The sequence below is a fragment of the Pristiophorus japonicus genome, chromosome 11 (genome assembly GCF_044704955.1).
Source record: "Pristiophorus japonicus isolate sPriJap1 chromosome 11, sPriJap1.hap1, whole genome shotgun sequence".
In the NCBI taxonomy this organism is placed as follows: Eukaryota; Metazoa; Chordata; class Chondrichthyes; family Pristiophoridae; genus Pristiophorus; species Pristiophorus japonicus.
Window position 1 is genome coordinate 81,776,535 of NC_091987.1, and position 21,545 is coordinate 81,798,079.

Genomic DNA, 21,545 nt, shown 5'->3' on the forward strand with positions numbered 1-21,545 from the left:
TTTTTTTGTTCTATTTTGTAGAGTTCGGTACAAGATGCTTTGTTTCTTATTTAACAGATTAGTAGATTTAAAGTAAAATAAGCACTCCAATGTAATTTCCTTAATAAAAACAAATCTGCATACTCCGGTGCTACCCCTCGAAAAGAAATGACACGCGCAAAAGTGCGAACTCAAAAAGCATAATAGTGCAGCTGCTGTAACTTGAAGTGTGAATTTGAAGTTCCCTCCTCATTGGCCCGTGCCCCTGCCAGCTGCACTCAGACCGGAAGCCCTGTCTGCCTTTGTTTACAATCCAACTCCCCACTCCATTGGCTCTTCTTTATGTAAATAACATGACGGCCCCGAACTTCCGTGTTTTTATCAATGGAGTTTGCACTGAGAGCCCAACGAACGGCCCAGTGGCGGGCCGGGATTGACAAGCTGCAAATCGCCGCGGTACCGTTACACTGCCGACCTTTCAATCAGCGTTTGGCTGCTATTGGCCCTGTGGACCGCTGATGTTTTTCCGCTCTCTTCCATTGGTCAAATCCGGTTGTCAATAAAACCGATCAATAACAAAAAAAACCCGCTTTTGGTAAAGCTGATTGGTCGAGCGAACCACCCTTTCCTTTGGCACCTAAAGTGCCAATCAAAAGCGCGCGGGACTTGCCCTGCCCCCTTTCTTGTCAACCCCGCCTCAATCAAAAGGCGTGCGCCAATCAGAAACGCGATCCGACGAATGCGGATCAGCCATTGGTTGGCTGTGCTGTCAATCTCCCTCTTTTCTTCCGAATCGGATTGGTTGCTATGGTAAATGGATAGACGTAAAAGGAAGGAGGGCGGGGCACAGGGCGAAGTTTTGAAGCGGATTGGTGCAATGAGGTGTCACTCAGTCAGGCGGCCGGAGGCCCCACCCCCCCATTTTTCCTGCCACTCGGTGTGTTTGTGAGTCGAGACGTTTCGGGCTTGGTTTGGAGTTCGGGCCTTTAAAAAAAAAAATCCCACACACAACTCCTCCTCTTAGCGCATGCACATGGTGGTGTTAGATTCCCCGGCACTCCGCCTCGTCCCGCTCCGACTGTGAGCTCTGGAGTTTTTAATTTATTGCCGTGTGGCAGGAGGGAGTCGGTATATATTTTGGAAGTTTTTTTTTAAGAAAGAAAGTCCAAGAAGGGGAAAAAATAGGGGGTCGGAACATGGCGGCGGCGCCGAGGAATCCACGTAGCAACGTCAAAAAGGGTCGGATTTTGGGGCTGATCGACGCCATCCAGGACGCGGTCGGGCCGCCGAAGCAGGCGGCCGATAAGCGGATGGTGGAGAAGACCTGGAAGCTAATGGACAAAGTGGTGAGGCTCTGCCAGAATTCCAAGCTGCAGCTGAAAAACAGCCCGCCGTACATTCTGGACATCCTGCCGGACACTTACCAGCACCTCCGCACCATCCTCTCCAAGTACGAGGATCGCATGCAGGTCCTGAGCGAGAACGAGTACTTCAAGATCTACATCGACAGCCTGATGAAGAAGTCCAAAAGGGCCATCAGGCTCTTCAAGGAAGGCAAAGAGAGGATGTACGAGGAGCAGTCTCAGGACAGGTAAAATACAATAACTATATCCTCCTCATCATAACATTGATGCTCGCCACATCTTTTCTCCCTTTATCTTCCGATGCAAGCCAGCATGCAACTTTTCTGAGTACTTGCAAACATTAGGATATGAAATGAGATATTTATTTTAATATGGCTTTACATTGTGGCTGTCAAATGTTGTAGCGTACTGACATTTTCCGCGTAGGTGTATTTTAATATAAATGTTATTTGTACATTTATGGTATTGCGCAAAATGAGTGGGTTCCCGTGTACGGATGAGGTTGCATTTTCAAGAGTTTCAACCCAAATAACATTTTGACCTGCTATAAAAATCATTTTTTTATGTTAAAACTGAGTAAATGAAAGTTATTTTGAACAAGTTATGGGAGTGGATTATTCTAAAGTATAATCACGATTACATCGTTTCAGTAAATAAAAATCTGTTTTGAAAATTTAGCAAATTCAACACGAGCAGATTCTAAAATATAATGAAAGAAATCAGCTAAGCTGAGCCACATATCAAAATCTGGCAAGCTCTTTTGTTTCCCTTTTCCATGATTTTTGGAAACGATACATACGGAAACCTATTATACTGACTCGAATTTCCTGGTAATCAGCTGCAACTTGTTTCTTGATGTATTTGTAATAACGTCACGGTTGTTAATCCTGAGCGTCATCTCACAGCAACAGTGAGCGCACTGGTGGTCGGTGGCTGAACTAAAGTACTGTTGGCACAAAACTGAATAAACCCACTCTCATAAAAATGTAACTATTATGAAATAGCTCTTCCTGGAATTATTTTGACTCGAGTCTTACTCGTGGGTTCCGTTGACTATTATAAATTGAGCTTGATTTTTGTGGCTTGATGTCATCTGAACTGTTAAATGAGACCAGATTTGTATACTATACAATTGATTTTAGTTAGCAGATTGGCTGCTTTAATAATGTTATTAGGGTTGCTTCTGCATTTGTGTATCAATACAAAGAGAATCCAGTAAAACACAATAATGCCATTTTAGTTCCTCTACCCATATTATACAAGCTACAATAACTTGCCCCAAATATGGCGGTGGTGTTTACACAACTTTCTAAACTTAAGCACGTTTTGTTTTAGCTGTAATTAAGGCAATTATACATAACTGGAAAGTAAACTGCCATGCTTTGTCAAGTGTCAGCCTGGTTTAATAGTGTTTTTCTCAGCCTTGTATTCGAGTCCGAATCATGGATTCAAACCCTACAACAGGATTTGAACATGTTATCTAGGCTGATACTGTAGTTCAATATGTTGCATTGTTGGAAGTGGCATCTTTTGGGTATGGTGTTAAACTGGGGGTGGGGGGGGGAGGTGGTTAAAAGATTTTATAGCACTTTTTTGACACATGTCAAAAATACTTCATTGGTTGTGAAGCGCTTTGGAACGTCCTGAGGTTGTGAAAGGTACTATATAAGTTCAAGTTCTTTCTGTTTTTTTCAGCTGTTACTGTACTTTAATGGGAGTTATTTTTTAATTGAGAAACCTAAATGAAGGGCCAAGGCTTGTAGTGCAGAATGCCATTGAGGGTGAAACAATCTGTAAAGATGAAATAAATCAAGATGCAGGTGACACCACGCTAAGGTTTGAAAAGCCTGTAGATTGTAGCAAGAAGGGAAGTCTAAGGGAGGTAAGGATTTCTGCAGATTTGATAATGAATTAAAATAGGAGACAATGCATCCCATATGATAGATTTTGCCACACTGCTACAGGAACTCTGAAATAACAGAAAATGGTGAAATTACACAGTAGGCCTGTTGGCAGGGAAAATGTTCAGGTGTAAACCTATCCGAATAGATTAAGGTCTTTCCCCACATTGCAACCTTTGTTAGCAAATGTTACATAAGGAAAATAATGTGATTCTTAAGAACATAAATTGTTTACACATAAGTCAGTTTTATATGTATCTGCATTACTTCATTTCAAAAGTTTCAACAAATGTGTAATGGATTAGTTTTAGTAAGGTTTTCTGTAATACTGGTGTTCCATGCATGTACTACATACAATTTAATTATCGGCAAATAAGGGAAAAGAAACAACAATAAGTGATTTCCTGCCTCCAGCTCATACCCGAACATCTGGTTACACGTTTGGAGTAAAAGGTAGGAATTGGAAAAGGGAAATGAAACATCCTTTTTCTCATGTTTTTGCTCAAAGTATATATATTTTTTTAAAGTTTAGTTTGTACAGCAAGTAAACATTTTTCATTGGAGAGGGAACGAATATCCATGACCTGGAAAATCTAATGCTGTAATTAACTTGAATTTACTAAACAGTGGAAATCAAAACACTTGGCAGCAATGATGCATCATTTTTATTGTATATTGTCTTTGGATTCTTACTCAAAGTTAGATTCACGTACAGGAAAAGGAAATGCACAATTAAAGCAAACAGCCTAAAACAAGCCTCTGTCCCGTAGCTGGCTTTAGTATGGGAAGGGTAGCGGGGGAGAATAAAAGGAAAGAAAGAACTAAGATGTTTTATATTTTGAATTTGTGTGAAGAGTAGTATAGTTTGAAGCTTGTTGATAAACCCTGGAATTAGAGGTGGAACCATTACAAATAAAGGCTGTCTAATGCATACCAGACAGAGTCCACTTTTTTTTTACCCGTTCTGTGGCCCCAAGAAAAGGATGTTATTACCAAGCGGATGTAGTCATTATGAGTTGTACTGCTGACAGTCAGATGTGAATTGCCTGAAAGAAATGCATCCTCCTGAAGTTTGGATAATTTTAGTCTTTTTCCAAATGTTTGATGAGGAATGCCTCCAAAAAGCTTTTATTACTGTATAATTCAGGACAAAAGTGTCTCTTATCAGCTGCAGTTCAGGACACAGTATAAAGGAAAATGTACTATTTTAAGCACATATTGTCAAGCAGTGCTTGAAGATGTTTGCAAAACAGTGATTTTGGTATTAAAAATAGAATCCTGAATTTCAGTGTCACTAAATGTTGTTACGGGTCACGATGCCAAACAACATCCTGCTTGAGATTACACTCGAATACTGCAACATGGAGTAATGGGATGTGGGTCTATTTATGATTCTCCACACATTGAACTAATTTCAATCATTCCAAGTAGAGGCCAGGCTTTGCCCAACATGATAGGGGGAGGGGTGTGTGTGGTGGGTGGGGTTAGGGGGAGGGACGGCTGTTTCATTAAGTTTATGGAAGCTGGAATAACTCTGCCTCCTAAAAGCATTGTCCTGCCTGGAGAGCAAGAACAGCACTGAATTGCAACTCCACTAACATCATCTCCTCCTGACCAAGCAAGCAATGTACAGAAGTTCAGAGTTATGTGGACTAGCAAGTCTGCGAAAGGTCAGAAGTGAAGGCAGGTGGGCCTCGAATAACCCCCAGGCTGTATTTTGAGTATCACTGCTGTATCCCATAAGGAGCTTTTAATTTGGTGTGGTGATTTAGGGAGAGCCTTGCGTTACTGCCCTTCTGTTGCTGCTGCTCTCCAGTTTTTTTTTTAATACCCGCTGCTGTTTTATATCAGGCACTGGGCAGAAGCAGGGTTAATGACTCTGGCAGAAGGTTCAAAACCTGCTGCCAGAACAAGGTGAATTAGGTCATTTATGTTCTCAAAGGCGACAGAATGGGTATTTGTCAACTTTACTTTTACAGTAACAGTAAATTGTATTTATATAGCACTCGTGCATAGGAGGACATCGTGCCATGTTTTACATTAAGGAAAGGATGCAGTAAATAACATAAAAACACTTCTTGTAATTTTGAAGCATTTTGTTATGCTATGTATAATATTCTGTACCCTGTATCAAGAAACTATCTTCTATCCTGACCTATGTATGAAACTGAAGTGCTTCTTTGTCACTATTTAGAATGCTCTGTGAAATGTGAACCACACTGGAACCAAGATCTTATAAAATTGTCTATCAGAGTCCAAATTTAAGTTTCTGAACTTTGTACATTCAGAAATTTGTGAAATCTATATTCTGTTTTATATGGACCAGGTTTTATATTTTAAGAATTTACAGCACAGAAACAGGCCATTTGGCCTGTGTTTATGCTGGAGTTTATGCTCTACACAAGCCTCCACCCACTCTACACAAATTGGAAGTGTAGTAAATGGTGAGGAGATAGTAATAGACTTCAAGAGGACATTAACAGGCTGATGGAATGGGTGGACACAGCAAATTAAATTTAATGCAGAAGTTTTGGTAGGACGAATGTGGAGAGACCCTACAAGCTAAATGTATAATTTTAAAAGGCGTGCAAGAACTGAGACCTGGGATAATTGTGCACAAATCTTTGAAGGTGGCAGGACAAGTTAAAAAAGCCGATGGAATCCTGGGCTTTATAAATAGAGATGTAGAATACAAAAGCCAGGAAGTTATGTGAACCTATATAAAACACACCTGGAGCATTGTGTACAGTTTTGGTCTTCTTGCCTAAGAAAGGATATACTTGCCATAGTTGCAACGAAGGTTCACCGGACTGATTCTTGGGATGGGGGTGAACTGTACTATGAGGAGAGATTGAGTAGACTAGGCCTATATTCTCGAGAATTTAGAAGAATGAGAGGTGATCTCATTGAAACATACTAAATTCTTGTTCTGGCGAAGGGTCATCGACCTGAAACGTTAACTGTTTCTCTCTCCACAGACTCTGCCTGACCTGCTGAGTATTTCCAGCATTTTCTGTTTTTTTTTAAATTTCAGATTTCCAGTATCTGCAGTATTTTGTTTTTATACAAAATTCTTACAGGGCTTGACAGGATAGATGCAGGGAGGCTGTTTCCCCTGGCTGGGGAGTCTAGAACCAGGGGTCACAGTCTCAGAATAAGAGGTCGGCAATTTAGGACTGAGATGAGGAGAAATGTCTTCACTCAGTGGGTGATGAATGTTTGGAATTCTCTACCCCAGAGGGCTTTGGAGGCTCAGTCCTTGAGTATATTCAAGACAGAGATCGATAGATTTTTAGATATCGAGGGATATGGGGATAGTGCAGAAAAGTGGAGTTGAGGTAGAAAATCAGCCATGATTTTGAATGGCGGAGTAGGCTCGTTGAGCCGAATGGCCTGCTCCTACTCCTAGTTCTTGTGTATCACTATTTCAGCCCCAACTGGGGTATTGTGTCCAGTTCTGGGTGCCATACTTTAGGAAGGACGTGAAAGCTTTCGAGAGGGTACAGAAAAGATTTACTAGAATGGTTTGAGGGATGAGGGATAACAATTATGTGGATAGACTGGAGAAGCTGGGGTTGTTCTCCTTTTGAGCAGAGAAGGCTAAGAGGAGATTTGATAGAGGCGTTTAAAATCATGAAGTGTTTAGATCGAGTATATTAAGAGAAAATGTTTCCAATGGCTGAAGAGTCAATAATGAGAGGGCACAGATTTAAAGTTATTGGCAAAACAACCAAAAGCAACACGAGGAAAAACTTTTTTCGCAACGAGTAGTTAGGATTTGTAATGCACTGCCTAATACAATGGTGGGAACAGATAGTAGCTTTCAGAAGGGAATTGAATAAATACTGAAAGGAGAAAAAAATTACAGGGCTACGGGGAAAGGGCAGGGGAGTGGTACTAACTGGATTTCTCTTTGAAAGAGCTGGCACAGACTCGATGAGCCGAATGGCGGCCTCCTGTGCTATACTATTCTATGATTCGATTTACTTCATCTCGCCCTATCAACATATCACTCTGTTCATTTCTCCCTCATGTACTAATCTAGCTTCCCCACTATTCACCTCAAATGTTCTGTGTTATGGCAAGTACAACATTCTCACAACACTCTAGAGTAAAAAGGTTTCTCTTGAATTACTGGATATATTAGTGACTAACTTGTATACATGGTCCCAGTTTTAGACTCCACCTCCCCCCACCCCGCACAAGTGGAAACATGTTCTCTATTTCTACCCTGTCGAAGCTGTTCATTATTTTAAAGACGTTTTACCAAGTCATATTTCTGTATTCTCTGAGGAAACAGCCCCAGCCTGTTCAGTTTTACCTGATGGTTGTACCCTCTCAATTCTGGTATCATCCTTGTCAATCATATTTGCACTTTCTCCAGTGCTTCTTTATCCTTTTTTAATATAGAGACCAGAACTGTGCACCGTACTCGGAGTGTGGTCTAACCAAGATTCCATATAACTTTAACACAACTACTCTGCTTTTGAATTATATTCTTCTAGTAATGAACCCAGTGTTTTGTTTGCATTTTTTATGGCCTTGTTAACCTGTGTTTTGCTACTTTTACATGATATAGTGATAATGGAGTTGTTGACTAATCACAGCATGTCTAGACACTTTAGAATCTTAAAGAGAAGAAGGTTGATTGTAGTTTTTTAGTCCAGAAAAAGCCGAATCAGTTTAAATTCTTGAGTAACTTGTAAAGATACATTAAGTTGAAATAGTAGCATTCAACAGTTCTGCAATGTTTTTTTTAATATACTTCCTCTTTTCCCATTTGATCACTAAAGCCTTGTTAACCATAATTGTCGGTCTGAAATGTGAATATTTTTAACCTGCATTTTCAGCAAAATAGAATTAGTGATATGTTCTTCAATTTTCATTTGCCGTTAACAGAGCAGAAAGTTCTCTCCTATAACTAAATGTTTTCAGAATTGGATTTTTGTGCCAATGAAAAATGTGAAGAGGAGACATAATCTAGATGTTGCTGCATCTGGGTTTTGAACTAATATGGTGGAGTTTTAAAATCAAACTACCAGTTTAGGCAATGTTACTAGGTGCTACAGTCATTTTAATGTGTGGGCAGAACTGTACCGCACATATGTGCAATATTCACTCTATACATTACTGTGACATTGGCCTTTTTTAGGCTTCCACACTCATTGTTTATTATGTGAAATGTGCTTTGGCTGAGGTGGATATATTTAATAAGAAATTGTGTGAATATTTTTCATAAACATCTAGACAAAATATATAGGCATAATCTACAACCAGTTTACTGGAAAACTAATAACAGGAAGTGTTTGAATTTTTGATTCTATCTGCATGAATTTACATATTGTGAACACAAATACAAATTATCTCTACACATCTAAGGGATTATAATCCTGGAAACTGGAATTTGTGGTTAGAATCAGCTCAATTTTTCCTTAAATCTATACAGAATCAAGCCTTTGAGCTCTGAAACACCTCTGTTTTGAAATATGCCAATTTCTATTGGAATTTATGTTTCAATTGTACTCTGTAGAATAGAAAGAAACAGAGAACTATAAAATGCCATCTAAATTTTGAGCATTTGCTGTCCAAATAAATTACACAATTATAAACAAATCTGTGGAGCAGAGTTGCTGTAGTTATCCAAAGATGAAGTCTGAAATCGAGCAGTGCTGGCTGACTGAAATTGTGCTGCATTACAACTGACACAGTTCCACCAACTCGAGATGAATTTTGCGATCAAATCCATGTTAAATCCATTGGGCTAGAATTTGATCAAAATCCACCACCGACGGATTGCCGCCCAAAAAAACGTTAAGATTATTAAATTAAGGCCGGCGAAAAATTGATCAAAAGATGGAAAAAAACGGCGGGAAAAAGCAGCCTTACACATGGATTCTCGGTGGAAAACATGATCCTGGTCAAATTGGGCGGTGCTTACTCAAAATTTAGTCCGAGACTATGAGTTGGGCCTAGGGAGGGGGGGAAAACACACACACCATTTTTCCAAAAAAATCAAAAAACAACAATTGGAAAACATTCACAGGACCCTTCTGCACTGAATTGCTGTAAAAGAATGAAAAAAAAAACCTTTTACTTTTTTGCAGGGTTTCTTACCGCTGATCAAAGGGCTGCTCTGGCTGGTTTACATAAGACCATAAGAAATAGGAGCAGGAGTAGGCCTTTTGACACCTCGAGCTTGCTCCACCATTTAATAAGATCATGGCTGATCTGATCATGGACTCAGTTCCACTTCCCAGTCTGCTCCCCATAACCCTTTATTCCCTTATCGCTCATAAATCTGTCTATCTCTGCCTTCAATATATTCAATGACCCAGCCTCCACAGCTCTCTGGGGCAGAGAATTCCACAGATTTACATCCCTCAGAGAAGAAATTCTTCCTCATCTTAGTTTTAAATGGGCAGCTCCTTATTTTGAGATTATGCCCCCTAGTTTTAGTTGCCCCTATGAGTGGAAATATCCTCTCTGCTTCCAACTTGTCGAGCCCTCTCATTATCATATATGATTCAATAAGATCACCTCTCATTCTTCCCAGCCTACTCAACCTGTCTTCATAAATCAACCCCCTCATCTCCGGAATCAACCGAGTGAACCTTCTCTGAACAGCCTCCAATGCAAGTATATCCTTCCTTAAATACGGAGACCAAAACTGCACAGCAGGTGTGGCCTCACCAATATCCTGTACAATTGTGGCAGGACGTCTCTGTTTTTATTCTTTATCCCCCTTGCAATGAAGGCCAACATTCCATTTGCCTTCCTGATTACTTGCTGTACTTGCATACTAACCTTTTGTGTTTCATGCACAAGGCCCCCCAGATCTCTCTATACTGACTTTGCAATTTTTTTTCATTTAAATTATAATTTGCCTTTTCTATTTTTTTTGCCAAAGTGGATATCCTCACATTTTCCTACATTATACTCCATCTACCAAATTTTTGCCCACTCACTTAACCCGTCTTTATCCCTCTGCAGATTTTTTGTCTTCCTCACAATTTGCTTTCCCACTCATCTTTGTATTTATCAGCAAACTTGGCTACATTACACTTGATCCCTTCATCCAAATCATTAATATAGATTGTAAATAGTTGAGGCCCCAGCACCCATCCCGGTGGTACCCCACTAGTTACTGTTTGCCAACCGGAAAATTATCTGTTTATCCCGGCTCTCTGTTTTCTGTTAGTTAGCCAATCCTCAATCCATGCTAATATATTAACCCCAACCCTGTGAACTTTTATCTTGTGCAGTAACCTTTTTATGTGGCACCTTATCGAATGCCTCCTGGAAATCCAAATACACCACATCCACTGGTTTCCCCCTTATTCACCCTGCTTGTTATATTCTCAAAGAACTCCACCAAATTTGTCAAACATGATTTCCCTTTCATAAAACCATGCTGACTCTGCTTGATTGAATTATGCTTTCCCAAATGTCCTGTTACTGTTTCCTTAATAATGGACTCTAGCCTAACATCTGTCGTTGGGAAAATGCTGAACGGTCTATAGTTTTCTGTTTCTGACTGTCACCCTTTTTTAAATAGGGGCGTTACATTTGCGGTTTTCCAATCTGCTGGGACCTTCACAGAATCCAGGGAATTTTGGTAGATTACAACCAATGCATCCATTATCTCTGCAGCCACTTTTAGGACCTTAGGATGCAAGCCATCAGGTCCAGGGGACCTGTCTGCCTTTAGTCCCATTATTTTACTGAGTACTACTTCTTTAGTGATAGTGATTGTATTAAGTTCCTCCCTCCCTATAGCCCCTTGATTATCTCCTATTGGGATGTTTTTAGTGTCTTCTACCGTGAAGATCAATACAAAATATTTGTTCAACGTCTCTGCCATTTCCCTGTTCCCCATTATTAATTCTACAGTCTCATCCTCTCGGGGGACCAACATTTACTTTAGCCACTCTTCTTTTTTTTTTCCTTTTTATGTACCTGTAGAAACTTCTTTTTCAAAATATTTCTGTTTTTTATATTTTGTGCTAGTTTACTTTCATCATCTATCTTCCTTCTCAATTTTTTAGTTCTTTGCTGGCTTTTAAAAGTTGCCCAATCCTCTGGCCTCCCACTAGTCTTGGCCACATTGTATGCCCTTGTTTTAAATTTGATACCGTCCCTTATTTCCTTAGTTAGCCACAGATGGTTATCCCTTCTCTTACAGCCTTTCCTTCTCATTGGGATATATTTTTGTTGAGAGTTATGAAATATCTCCTTAAATGTCTGCCACTGCTCATCAACCGTCCCACTCTTTAATCTATTTTCTCAGCCCACTTTAGCCAACTCTGCCTTCATACTTTTGTAGTCTCCTTTATTTAAGTTTAGGACACTGGTTCGTGATCCAATTTTCTCACCCTCGTGGGTGGCATTTTTTCCCTCGGACGGTGGCGGGTTTTTTCAGTCTTCCACGCTGTCGGTCTGCTCCCCAGGGTATTTGGAAACCACCAGCGGAAGACTTTGACGAAACTTGCACGGGGCGGTTTTCAAGCAAAAAGCAGGAATACCGCTAAGGAACCGGGTGGAAATGGTGATCAAATTCCAGCCCTATATATCTTAAAATCACCAGTTAAGTATTGAAAATCTGAAATAGTTGCTTGAAGATGCCCCTCAAAATTCTGAGGTGGAGTTCACAGTATTCGAATGTGTCACATATGCAAATTTTTGGTGTACCTAGTTATACATTTAAAATTTAATTTACCAGGTGTGTAGCTGGTGAAAATTATTGGCCGGGTAAAAGCCTAGTATCTACTGATTTTTTTAAATGCAGTTTGTTTACGTTTCAAAACATAGTGTCTGTGACATTTTGATTTTTGCTATCTTTCTCAAACCTGCACACTCTGGGCTAAGTTTACTGGTGATGCTTTAGTAAATTAGTGTTAATTTTGATCTATGTATATGTATATGATGGTGTGATCGTGTTCATATACTCTGCTCTGTGTGGCTGGTTAGGTTAAAGTAGGACTCAACGTGTAAGAACATTTTCTAACTACTTGCTATCCTGCTATATTTGACTCTAGCGAGTGAACTGGTCCAGCTTGTGGATCCTTGTGTGTGTGTGTGTGTGTGTGTAACCCCAGCAGACTCAAAGCTTTAATTGATTATTGATCATGTGCTTTGACAACTCATTTCTTAAATATTTTTATTTGGTTGAACAGATAAATTTGTCTGTGATCAATATATGGTTTTAAAAAAAAACTAAAGGCAAATTTAGTTTTACTGGAACTATTCTGATGTCCCAGATAAGTTTAACATCATATTTTTCCTCAGAAGTGGCTGTCACCTCAGCCAATATTATATAGTCTACAGCACAAACAGGCCATTCGGCCCAAATACTCCACAAGCCCCCTCCCACTCCTCTTCATATTCTATTCTTTCTCCCTTGTGCTTATCTAGCTTCCCCTTAAATGCATATGTCTTGTCAGAATGCGCCTCAGTGTTGGTGCATGTTTCATATAGACTTGCTGTGTGCACTTAAGGATTGCGATACTGATGGCAGAGGACTATAGGTTCGACTATAATGAAAATGCAGCTTTGAATGTCCGTGGAGGAGTGTGAAAGGACCCAGTTATTATCCCTAGTTGCCAGTGTGGTCAGATTTGTAAATTAAAAGTAGAATGGGAGTATAGTATAAAACCTAACTTGATATTTGTATTGTCACATACAAAGGTGAAAGGAAAAATTAAAATTACATTTTATCCAGAGCCTGTCTTGGTTTTGTTGAACTGCTTCAATTGTGTGCTGATCTGAGCCATAATATCGGGAGAGGGAGTGGAGGAGGGGGCTAATGATTTAATGCAGTTCTAATCTCCGATAAAACAAAATTCTCTTAAAAATGGGTCGACGCTGTTGATATGATATAAAATGATTTTGTGGCAATTTTCTGTCCCATTTGAGTTTTTAATGTATGCTTGTACAGACAGTAGAAAAGCTGAGATGCAGAAAATGCAGTTGGACAGGAGCCAAAAATCTGCTGTTCTGTGAATGATACTGGCACATGTGGAGGCCACTGAAGTTTAAACTTCAGTGCTTTTTCAGGCGGAAGAATAAATATTTTGGTTGACTAGCCTGCGGAGATCCAGTGTTCCCTTTGGTCAGAATGGAGTTGGTTTCTCATTTTTGGCTCCGCACCATTTTTACAATGTCACTGTTTCAAGGTATGTAATTCGGTGCATGTTAAGCACTGAACCTTGTGATTCTGGAAAACACTACTGTGGTTTGTCCTATTCTAGTCCTGTTCAGTAGGAGTGAAGTGTGGAAGTTTTGGCAAGTATTGGTTGAACAGTATTGGTACAATATTACATGAATTCCTGTGGCTCCATGAGATGTCTTAGTGTTATTTTGTGGGTTTCCATCAGTAACTACATTGTCACTTGGAGCCTTAAATGGCATATGTTGAGGTTGACTAATGTGACCTTTTGCTGTAAAATCTTTCTACTCTAATCTTACTCTGCCAGAAAGCAATTTATCGTATCATTCTGAAATGATTGCCTTTCATATCTATAATAGCATGCATTTCTATTACTTTCTGTACAATATGCATTTTTTTAAAAATTAAAAAAATTCAACCAGTACGGTTTCCCTTCAAAAGTTTTTCCTATGCTGAACAGGCCCAAAATGAGAACAGAATATTTGGAACTTGCATAGGAGGGAATAATGTTGCCTCATTTATTTGGAGAGGGGAGAAAGAGTTTGATTAATTTGTGATGTGAATCATAGAATCATTAAAATTTATGGAATAGAAGGAGGCCGTCCAGCCCATTGTGTCTGTACCAGCCGAAAAAGAGAGCCATCACACTTTCTAGCTCTTAGTCCATAATCCTGTAGGTTAATGATACTTCAAGTACATATCCAAATGAGAGGCATTTGAAAGGGCGAGCAAATGTGGATTTCTTTCTCACTTGCATGCTAGGTCCCCAATGGACCTGATTAATGGAGAATTGGACTGGAAATACAACACCCCTTGTGCCACTCAATACATCACCAGATTTGATGAATCAAATTGTAGTGGATGCTGTTTTTCCATCCCTTTCCTTCCTCCTCTCATCTCTTCCCTCCCTCTCTCCTCTCTTTCAATCCACTTTTCCCTTTCTGGCTTTTCTCTCTCTTGACTTTTCTATCTGTACCCCTTGTTATGTTGGGGTATAGTTCCATGGGCAGTGGTGGTTCTTAAGTGGCTTGTCCAAGTGGCAATTCTTAATAGGTCAGCCTGGTGTTTGAGTGGAGGCAGGTTATTTGATGAAAGGATCATTAAAACCAAGCCCGATGTTGCTCTTGTCTGCTGTCCACATACCATAGAATGCTATCAGCAGTCTAATGAACAGGGAATGGGTGGCCTCTTACTACCTCGGAGATACCTGAGACCTTCCAGGTAGCAGCTCAGTACCACGGTACACCATGGATTACTCACTGGGCCATGGGGCATTGTTCTACAGCTGCTTTTCAAATGACTGAAATATTGCCCCAGTGCTGAGGGTTAGCAATATTGCAAAATTGTTTGTAGAGCTGTTAAAATATTGCATGTAAAGTAGCAATAATGGGACACCAGAGAAGACAATTAATTCAGGAACGTTTCCTCGAAATGTAACATTTGCTTACGATAAATTTGGACTTCATTTTGTTGACCAATTATGATTTGTGTATTCTGATCACAACGGGAGAGGAAATTCGAATGATTCCACTGAGTTTTACATATTGAAATACTATTGTATTGCACCATCCTTAACCAGGCTATTCAGTTCAGAATGATCAAAAATCTTGACCAGGTTATTCAGTTCAGAATGATCAAAAATCTTACCAAATGTTGCTTCTATACACGTAGCATAAGAAATAAAACAAATGAGTTAGAAGCACAAAGGGTATAATGTAGTAGCCATTTCAGAGCTTTGAGTACAAGCTGGGCAAGATTTGGGAGCTAAATATTCCAGGCTGTAGGTCCTTTGGACAGAATTGGGGAGGGTTAGCACTACCAATGAAATACACCATTATAGTAGTAGAAGGATTTCAGTAAGGGTAATCTGGCAGTGGAAACACTGGGTAGAACTATGCAACAGTAAAAGATACAAGACTCTGGTGGGAGTTGCCTTCAGACCTCTGATGTAATGGTTCTGGGGTGGGTGGAGTATAAATATGGAGATCAGGGAAGCATGTAGCTGAAACAGTGTAGTTCAAATGTGAGGGCACAGTTGGGTAAAGTAGACTGGGAAAATAGATTAAAGTATAGGACAGTTGATGAACCGTGGTTTACGTTTAAGGAGATATTTCACAAATCTCAAGAAAAATATATTTCTGAGGAGGAAAGGGTGTAAGAGAAAAGATAGCCATCCGTGGCTAACTAAAGAAATAAAGGATGGTATCCAATTCAAAACGAGGGCATACAAAGTGGCCAAAACTAGTGGGAGGACAGAAGACAGCAAAGAACGACTAAAAAAATGATTAAGAAAGGGAAGATCGACTATGAAAGCAAACTAGCACAAAATATAAAAACAGATAGTAAGAGTTTCTACAGGTATATAAAAAGAAAAAGTGGCTAAAGTAAATGTTGGTCCCTTAGAGGACGGGACCGGGGAATTAGTAATGGGGAACATGGAGATGGCAGAAACGCAGAACAAATATTTTGTTTCAGTCTTTACGGTAGAGGACACTAACTATATTCCGACAGTGGATAGTCTAGGGGCTATAAGGGGGGGGAGGAACTTAACACAATCACAATCACAAAGGAGGTGGTACTCCGTATGATAATGGGACTAAAGGCAGATAAATCCCCTGGACCTGATGGCTTGCATCCCAGAGTCTTAAGAGAATTAGTGGCAGGGATTGTGGATGCATTGATTGTAATTTACCAAAATTCCCTGGATTCTGGGGAGGTCCCAGCAGATTGGAAAACTGCAAATGTAACGCCCCTATTTAAAAAAAAAAAAGAGGCAGACAAAAAGAAGGAAACTATAAACCAGTTAGCCTAACATCTGTGGTTGGGAAAATGTTGGGAGTCCATTATTAAAGAAGCAGTAGCAGGACATTTGGAAAAGCAAAATTCGGTCAGGCAGAGTCAGCATGGATTTATGAGGGGGAAGTCATGTTTGACAAATTTGGTGGAGTTCTTTGAGGATGTAACGAACAGGGTGGATAAAGGGGAACCAGTAGATGTGTATTTGGATTTTCAGAAGGCATTTGACAAGGTGCCACATAAAAGGTTACTACACAAGATAAAAGTTCACGGGGTTGGGGGTAATATATTAGCATGGATAGAGGATTGGCTAACTAACAGAAAACAGAGAGACGGGATAAATGATTCATTCTCTGACTGGCAATCAGTAACTAGTGGGGTGCTGCAAGGATCAGTGCTGGGGCTCCAACTAGTTACAATCTACATTAATGACTTGGAAGAAGGGACTGAGTAATGTAGCCAAGTTTGTTGACGAGATGGGAGGAAAAGCAATGTATGAGGAGGACACACAAAATCTGCAAAAGGACATAGGCTAAGTGAGTGGGCAAAAATTTGGCAGATGGAGTATAATGTTGGAAAGTGTGAGGTCATGCACTTTGGCAGAAAAAAAAATCGAAGAGCAAGTTATTATTTAAATGGAAAGATTGTAAAGTGCCGCAGTACAGCGGGACCTGGGGGTACTTGTGCATGAAACACAAAAGGATAGTATGCAGCTATTGCAAGTGATCAGGAAGGCCAATGGTATCTTGGCCTTTATTGCAAAGTGGATGGAGTATAAAAGCAAGGAAGTTTTGCTACAACTATATAAGATATTGGTGAGGCCACATCTGGAATACTGCGTGCAGTTTTGGTTTCCATATTTACGAAAGGATATACTTGCTTTGGAGGAAGGTTCACTAGGTTGATTCTGGGGATGAGGGGGTTGACTTAAGAGGAAAGGTTGAGTAGGTTGAAACATAGAAACATAGAAAATAGGTGCAGGAGTAGGCCATTTGGCCCTTCGAGCCTGCACCACCATTCAATATGGTCATGGCTGATCATTCACCTCAGTACCCCTTTCCCGCTTTCTCTCCATACCCCTTGATCTCTTTAGCCGTAAGGGCCATATCTAACTCCCTCTGGAATATATCCAATGAACTGGCATCAAAGACTCTCTGCGGCAGGGAATTCCACAGGTTAACAACTCTCTGTGAAGTTTCTCCTCATCTCAGTCCTAAATGGCCTACCCCTTATCCGAAGACTGTGTCCCCTGGTTCTGGACTTCCCCAACATCGGGAACATTCTTCCCACATCTAACCTGTCCCGTCCCGTCAGAATTTTATACGTTTCTATGAGATCCCCTCTCATCCTTCTAAACTCCAGTGTATAAAAGCCCAGTTGATCCAGTCTCTCCCCATATGTCAGTCCAGCCATCCCTGGAATGAGTCTGGTGAACCTTCGCTGCACTCCCTCAATAGCAAGAACGTCCTTCCTCAGATTAGGGGACCAAAACTGAACACAATATTCCAGTTGGGGCCTCATCAAGGCCCTATACAATTGCAGTAAGATTGGGCCTCTATTAATTGGAATTCAGAACAATGAGAGGTGATCTTATCGAAATGTATAAGATTATGAGGGGGCTTGACCAGATGGATGCAGAGAGGATGTTTCCACTGATGGGGGAGACGAGAACTAGAGGGCATGATCTTAGAATAAGGGGCTGCCCATTTAGAACAGAGATGAGGAGAAATGTCTTCTCTGAGGATTGTAAATCTGTGGAAATAGCTGCCTCAGAGAGCTGTGGAAGCTGGGACATTGAATAAATTTAAGACAGAACTCAAAAGTTTCTTAAACGATAAGGGGTTATGGGGAGCGGGAAGTGGAGCCGAGTCCATGATCAGATCACCTATGATATTGAATGGCGGAGCAGGCTCGAGGGGCTGTATGGCTACTCCTGTTCCTATTTCTTATATTCTTATGTAAGAAGCAACACATTTCTAGAATTAATTCTGGACACTTTTCTGCAACAACATGTTTTCAAACTGACATGGGAAAAGCCATACTGGATTTAGTGATGAGTAATGAACTAGTTAACAATCTGATGGTAAGGGAACTTCTTGTGAATACTGGTCATACTTATGTTTGGGAGAGTCACAAATCAAGGTTTTAAATTCATGTAAGGCAAACTTTAAAGGGATGCAAAATAAATCAACCACAGTAAACTAGGCTGAACTGTTAATGAGTAAATCGACAGACAAAGAAACATGGTAAAATATAAAACCAGTAGATACTCCATAAAGGCAAATATTCCGCTGGTGTAGTGATGGCACCACGGAAAATAAATGAGGTAATTGACGGTATCAAGCTAAAAGATAAGGCTTACACAAATGCAAGGAAGTACTATACTGGTAGAGCTATAAAAAAACAGGGATGCAAAGAAAGTAATGAGGTGTAAAATGAGGATATGGAAAAAAAAATGCAAGGGATATCAAACCTAATATTGAGAGAGAGAGAGTGGTCAGTAGCAATGTGGGACCATTAAAAACAGATGCAGGTGAGACTAGAATGGACAATCAGGAAATGGCAGACTTGTTAAATGAATATTTTGCATCTATTTTCACAGTAGAGGAAGAGGACAAAATACCATTAGTGCAAAAGAACCTAAAGTATGCCAAATGGGAAAACTTACGGGATTTAATAGAAGGATATACTGTTGGGGTTAGATGTAGATGGGTGGGAGGAGCCTCGTATGGAACACCAGCATAGACCAGTGGGGCTGCAAATTCTATGCAATCTAAGTTTTTCTTTAAAAAGGTACTGGAAAAATGAATGGGACTTCAAATAGACAAACTTCCAGGATCTGATGGTTTCCACACCAGGATATTAAAAGCTCTAGATTATGGAATTGTGCCTTTTGAATTAGATAGTTGCAAATGTCAATCCATTATTTAAGAAGGATGGGAGAAATCAGGAAACTACAGACCTGTCAGTATAACATCAGTTGTGGGGATGTTACTGGAATTTATTATCAAAGCCAGAGTGACTGAGCACTTGCCCAAGTATGAACTGATCAAAGAGTCAACGTGGATTTGTGAAGTGTCGATCATGTCTGAATAATCTGGGTGGGATTTTTTTTTTTAAAAGAGGTCACTAACATGGCAGATAGGGGAGTGTCAATGGAAGTTGTCTATATAGACTTCCAGAAGGAATTTAATAAGGTTCCACATGAGATTATTAGCAAAAAGGAAAACATGTGGAATTGGAAATATCCTTGTAAATGGTTGGGAAGGATAAAGGCAATGTATTCTGTTGGGATGTAACCAGTGGTGTTCCCCAGTGATCTGTACTGGGGCCTCAGCTTTTCAACATATCAGTGACTTAGATGAAGGAATAGAGAGTTGTATATTCACGTTTGCAGATGGTGCTAAGTAAGGAAGCACAGTTGGTTGTATGCAGGTGCAGGAAGTTACAAAGGGACATACATATACAGATTAAGTGAGTGAACACCATCTGTCACAGTTTTGCCCAATGTGGGGAAGTGTGAGGTCACACACTGTTTGATGAAACCCAGTCTTCCTGTTAAGTGATGTTTATAAAATCTGGGGGATAAGCATCATTTTCCTGCCCATTTAAAATAAACTACTGTCAACTTCAAGGGTGGTAAGGCCATGCATCTTGTGTAACTAGATTGCTTTCTATTGAAAATATTGGCAGTTTTGTATTAACATCAGAAATAAACCCTTTATTGTGCTAATTGCATTCAAGATGATCAACTTGCTTAAATTGAGAATTGCTTTGGAAGCCATTGACCCAAGTTTGCCTCCAGGGTTAGAATGGCGCACCTCCGTGTGGTGCGCCGACTTTTTAGAACAGAAACGGCGCCTATTCTTTACCTTGGTATTCTCCCTGCAGTCGTGTTGATCCAGGCCCTTGGCACAGCGCAGCAGAACACGTGGGGGGAGGAGGCAGGTCCCGGCGCTGAAAACCGTGCCGGGACCTCTGCATAGACGCACTAGAGTAGCTCCTTTCAGCCGAAATCTGTTCAGGCTGCGTGGGAGGGGCCTGAAGAACGCCGCCCCGAGCCCTGGCCGAATGGGCTCACCAAGCATTGAAGATCGGGACTCTGGCTTCCCTCCTGCACAGCCTCCCTCCCTCTCGTTCAACTCCGCCCCCTCCCTCCCCTCTCCCTCACGTCATCGGCGGGCCAGCCCGCCTGGCATCTTGCTGGGGGCGGGCCCTGCCCGAAGTCATCCGCGGGCAGCCCGACTTCCACGTCGTCGTCTATGCCCGTTCAGCCTCCTCCCCCCACCACCACCCCTCCCTCCCGTTCAGAGCCCTCCACCCCACCCTCCCGTTAAGCCGGCGTCCTCCCTCCCCCTCCCACCTCCCTCCTCTTCCCTCCCCCCCCCCACCTCCCTCCTCTTCCCTCCCCCCCCCCCACCTCCCTCCTCTTCCCTCCCCCCCCCCACACCTCCCTCCTCTTCCCTCCCCCCCCCCACCTCCCTCCTCTTCCCTCCCCCCCCCCACCTCCCTCCTCTTCCCTCCCCCCCCCCACCTCCCTCCTCTTCCCTCCCCCCCCCCACCTCCCTCCTCTTCCCTCCCCCCCCCCACCTCCCTCCTCTTCCCTCCCCCCCCCACCTCCCTCCTCTTCCCTCCCCCCCCCACCTCCCTCCTCTTCCCTCCCCCCCCACCTCCCTCCTCTTCCCTCCCCCCCCACCTCCCTCCTCTTCCCTCCCTCCCTCCTCCCCCTTTCTCCTCTTCCCTCCCTCCCTCCTCCCCCCTCCTCCCCCCTCCTCCCCCCTCCTCCCTCCTCCCCCTCCTCCCTCTCTCCTCCCTCCCCCTTTCTCCTCCTCCCTCCCCCTTTCTCCTCCTCCCTCCCCCTTTCTCCTCCTCCCTCCCCCTTTCTCCTCCTCCCTCCCCCTTTCTCCTCCTCCTCCCTCCCCCTTTCTTTCTTCTCCTCCTTCCTCCCCCTTTCTTTCTTCTCCTCCTCCCTCCCCCTTTCTTTCTTCTCCTCCTTCCTCCCCCTTTCTTTCTTCTCCTCCTCCCTCCCCCTTTCTTTCTTCTCCTCCTCCCTCCCCCTTTCTTTCTTCTCCTCCCTCCCCCTTTCTTTCTTCTCCTCCTCCCTCCCCCTTTCTTTCTTCTCCTCCTCCCTCCCCCTTTCTTTCTTCTCCTCCTCCCTCCCCCTTTCTTTCTTCTCCTCCTCCCTCCCCCTTTCTTTCTTCTCCTCCTCCCTCCCCCTTTCTTTCTTCTCCTCCTCCCTCCCCCTTTCTTTCGTTCCCTACGCCTGATTTATAAGTGTAGGCATGTTTTTTCTGAGCGTACTAAAATCAACATTTACTCCATTCTAAGTTTGGAGTAAGT

General features: G+C 41.7%; 1 protein-coding gene across 2 annotated transcripts in view; it reads left to right on the forward strand.

Moving 5' to 3' along the window:
* Nucleotides 1-939: 939 nt before the first annotated feature.
* Nucleotides 940-21,545, forward strand: part of cblb (Cbl proto-oncogene B, E3 ubiquitin protein ligase) — a 190,193-nt gene continuing 169,587 nt past the window's right edge. For both annotated transcript variants that reach the window (XM_070893625.1, XM_070893626.1), the window contains exon 1: nt 940-1,570. In XM_070893625.1, coding sequence (XP_070749726.1) covers nt 1,176-1,570 — 395 coding nt within the window. In that variant the 5' untranslated portion in view covers nt 940-1,175. The remainder of the gene's footprint in view (nt 1,571-21,545) is intronic.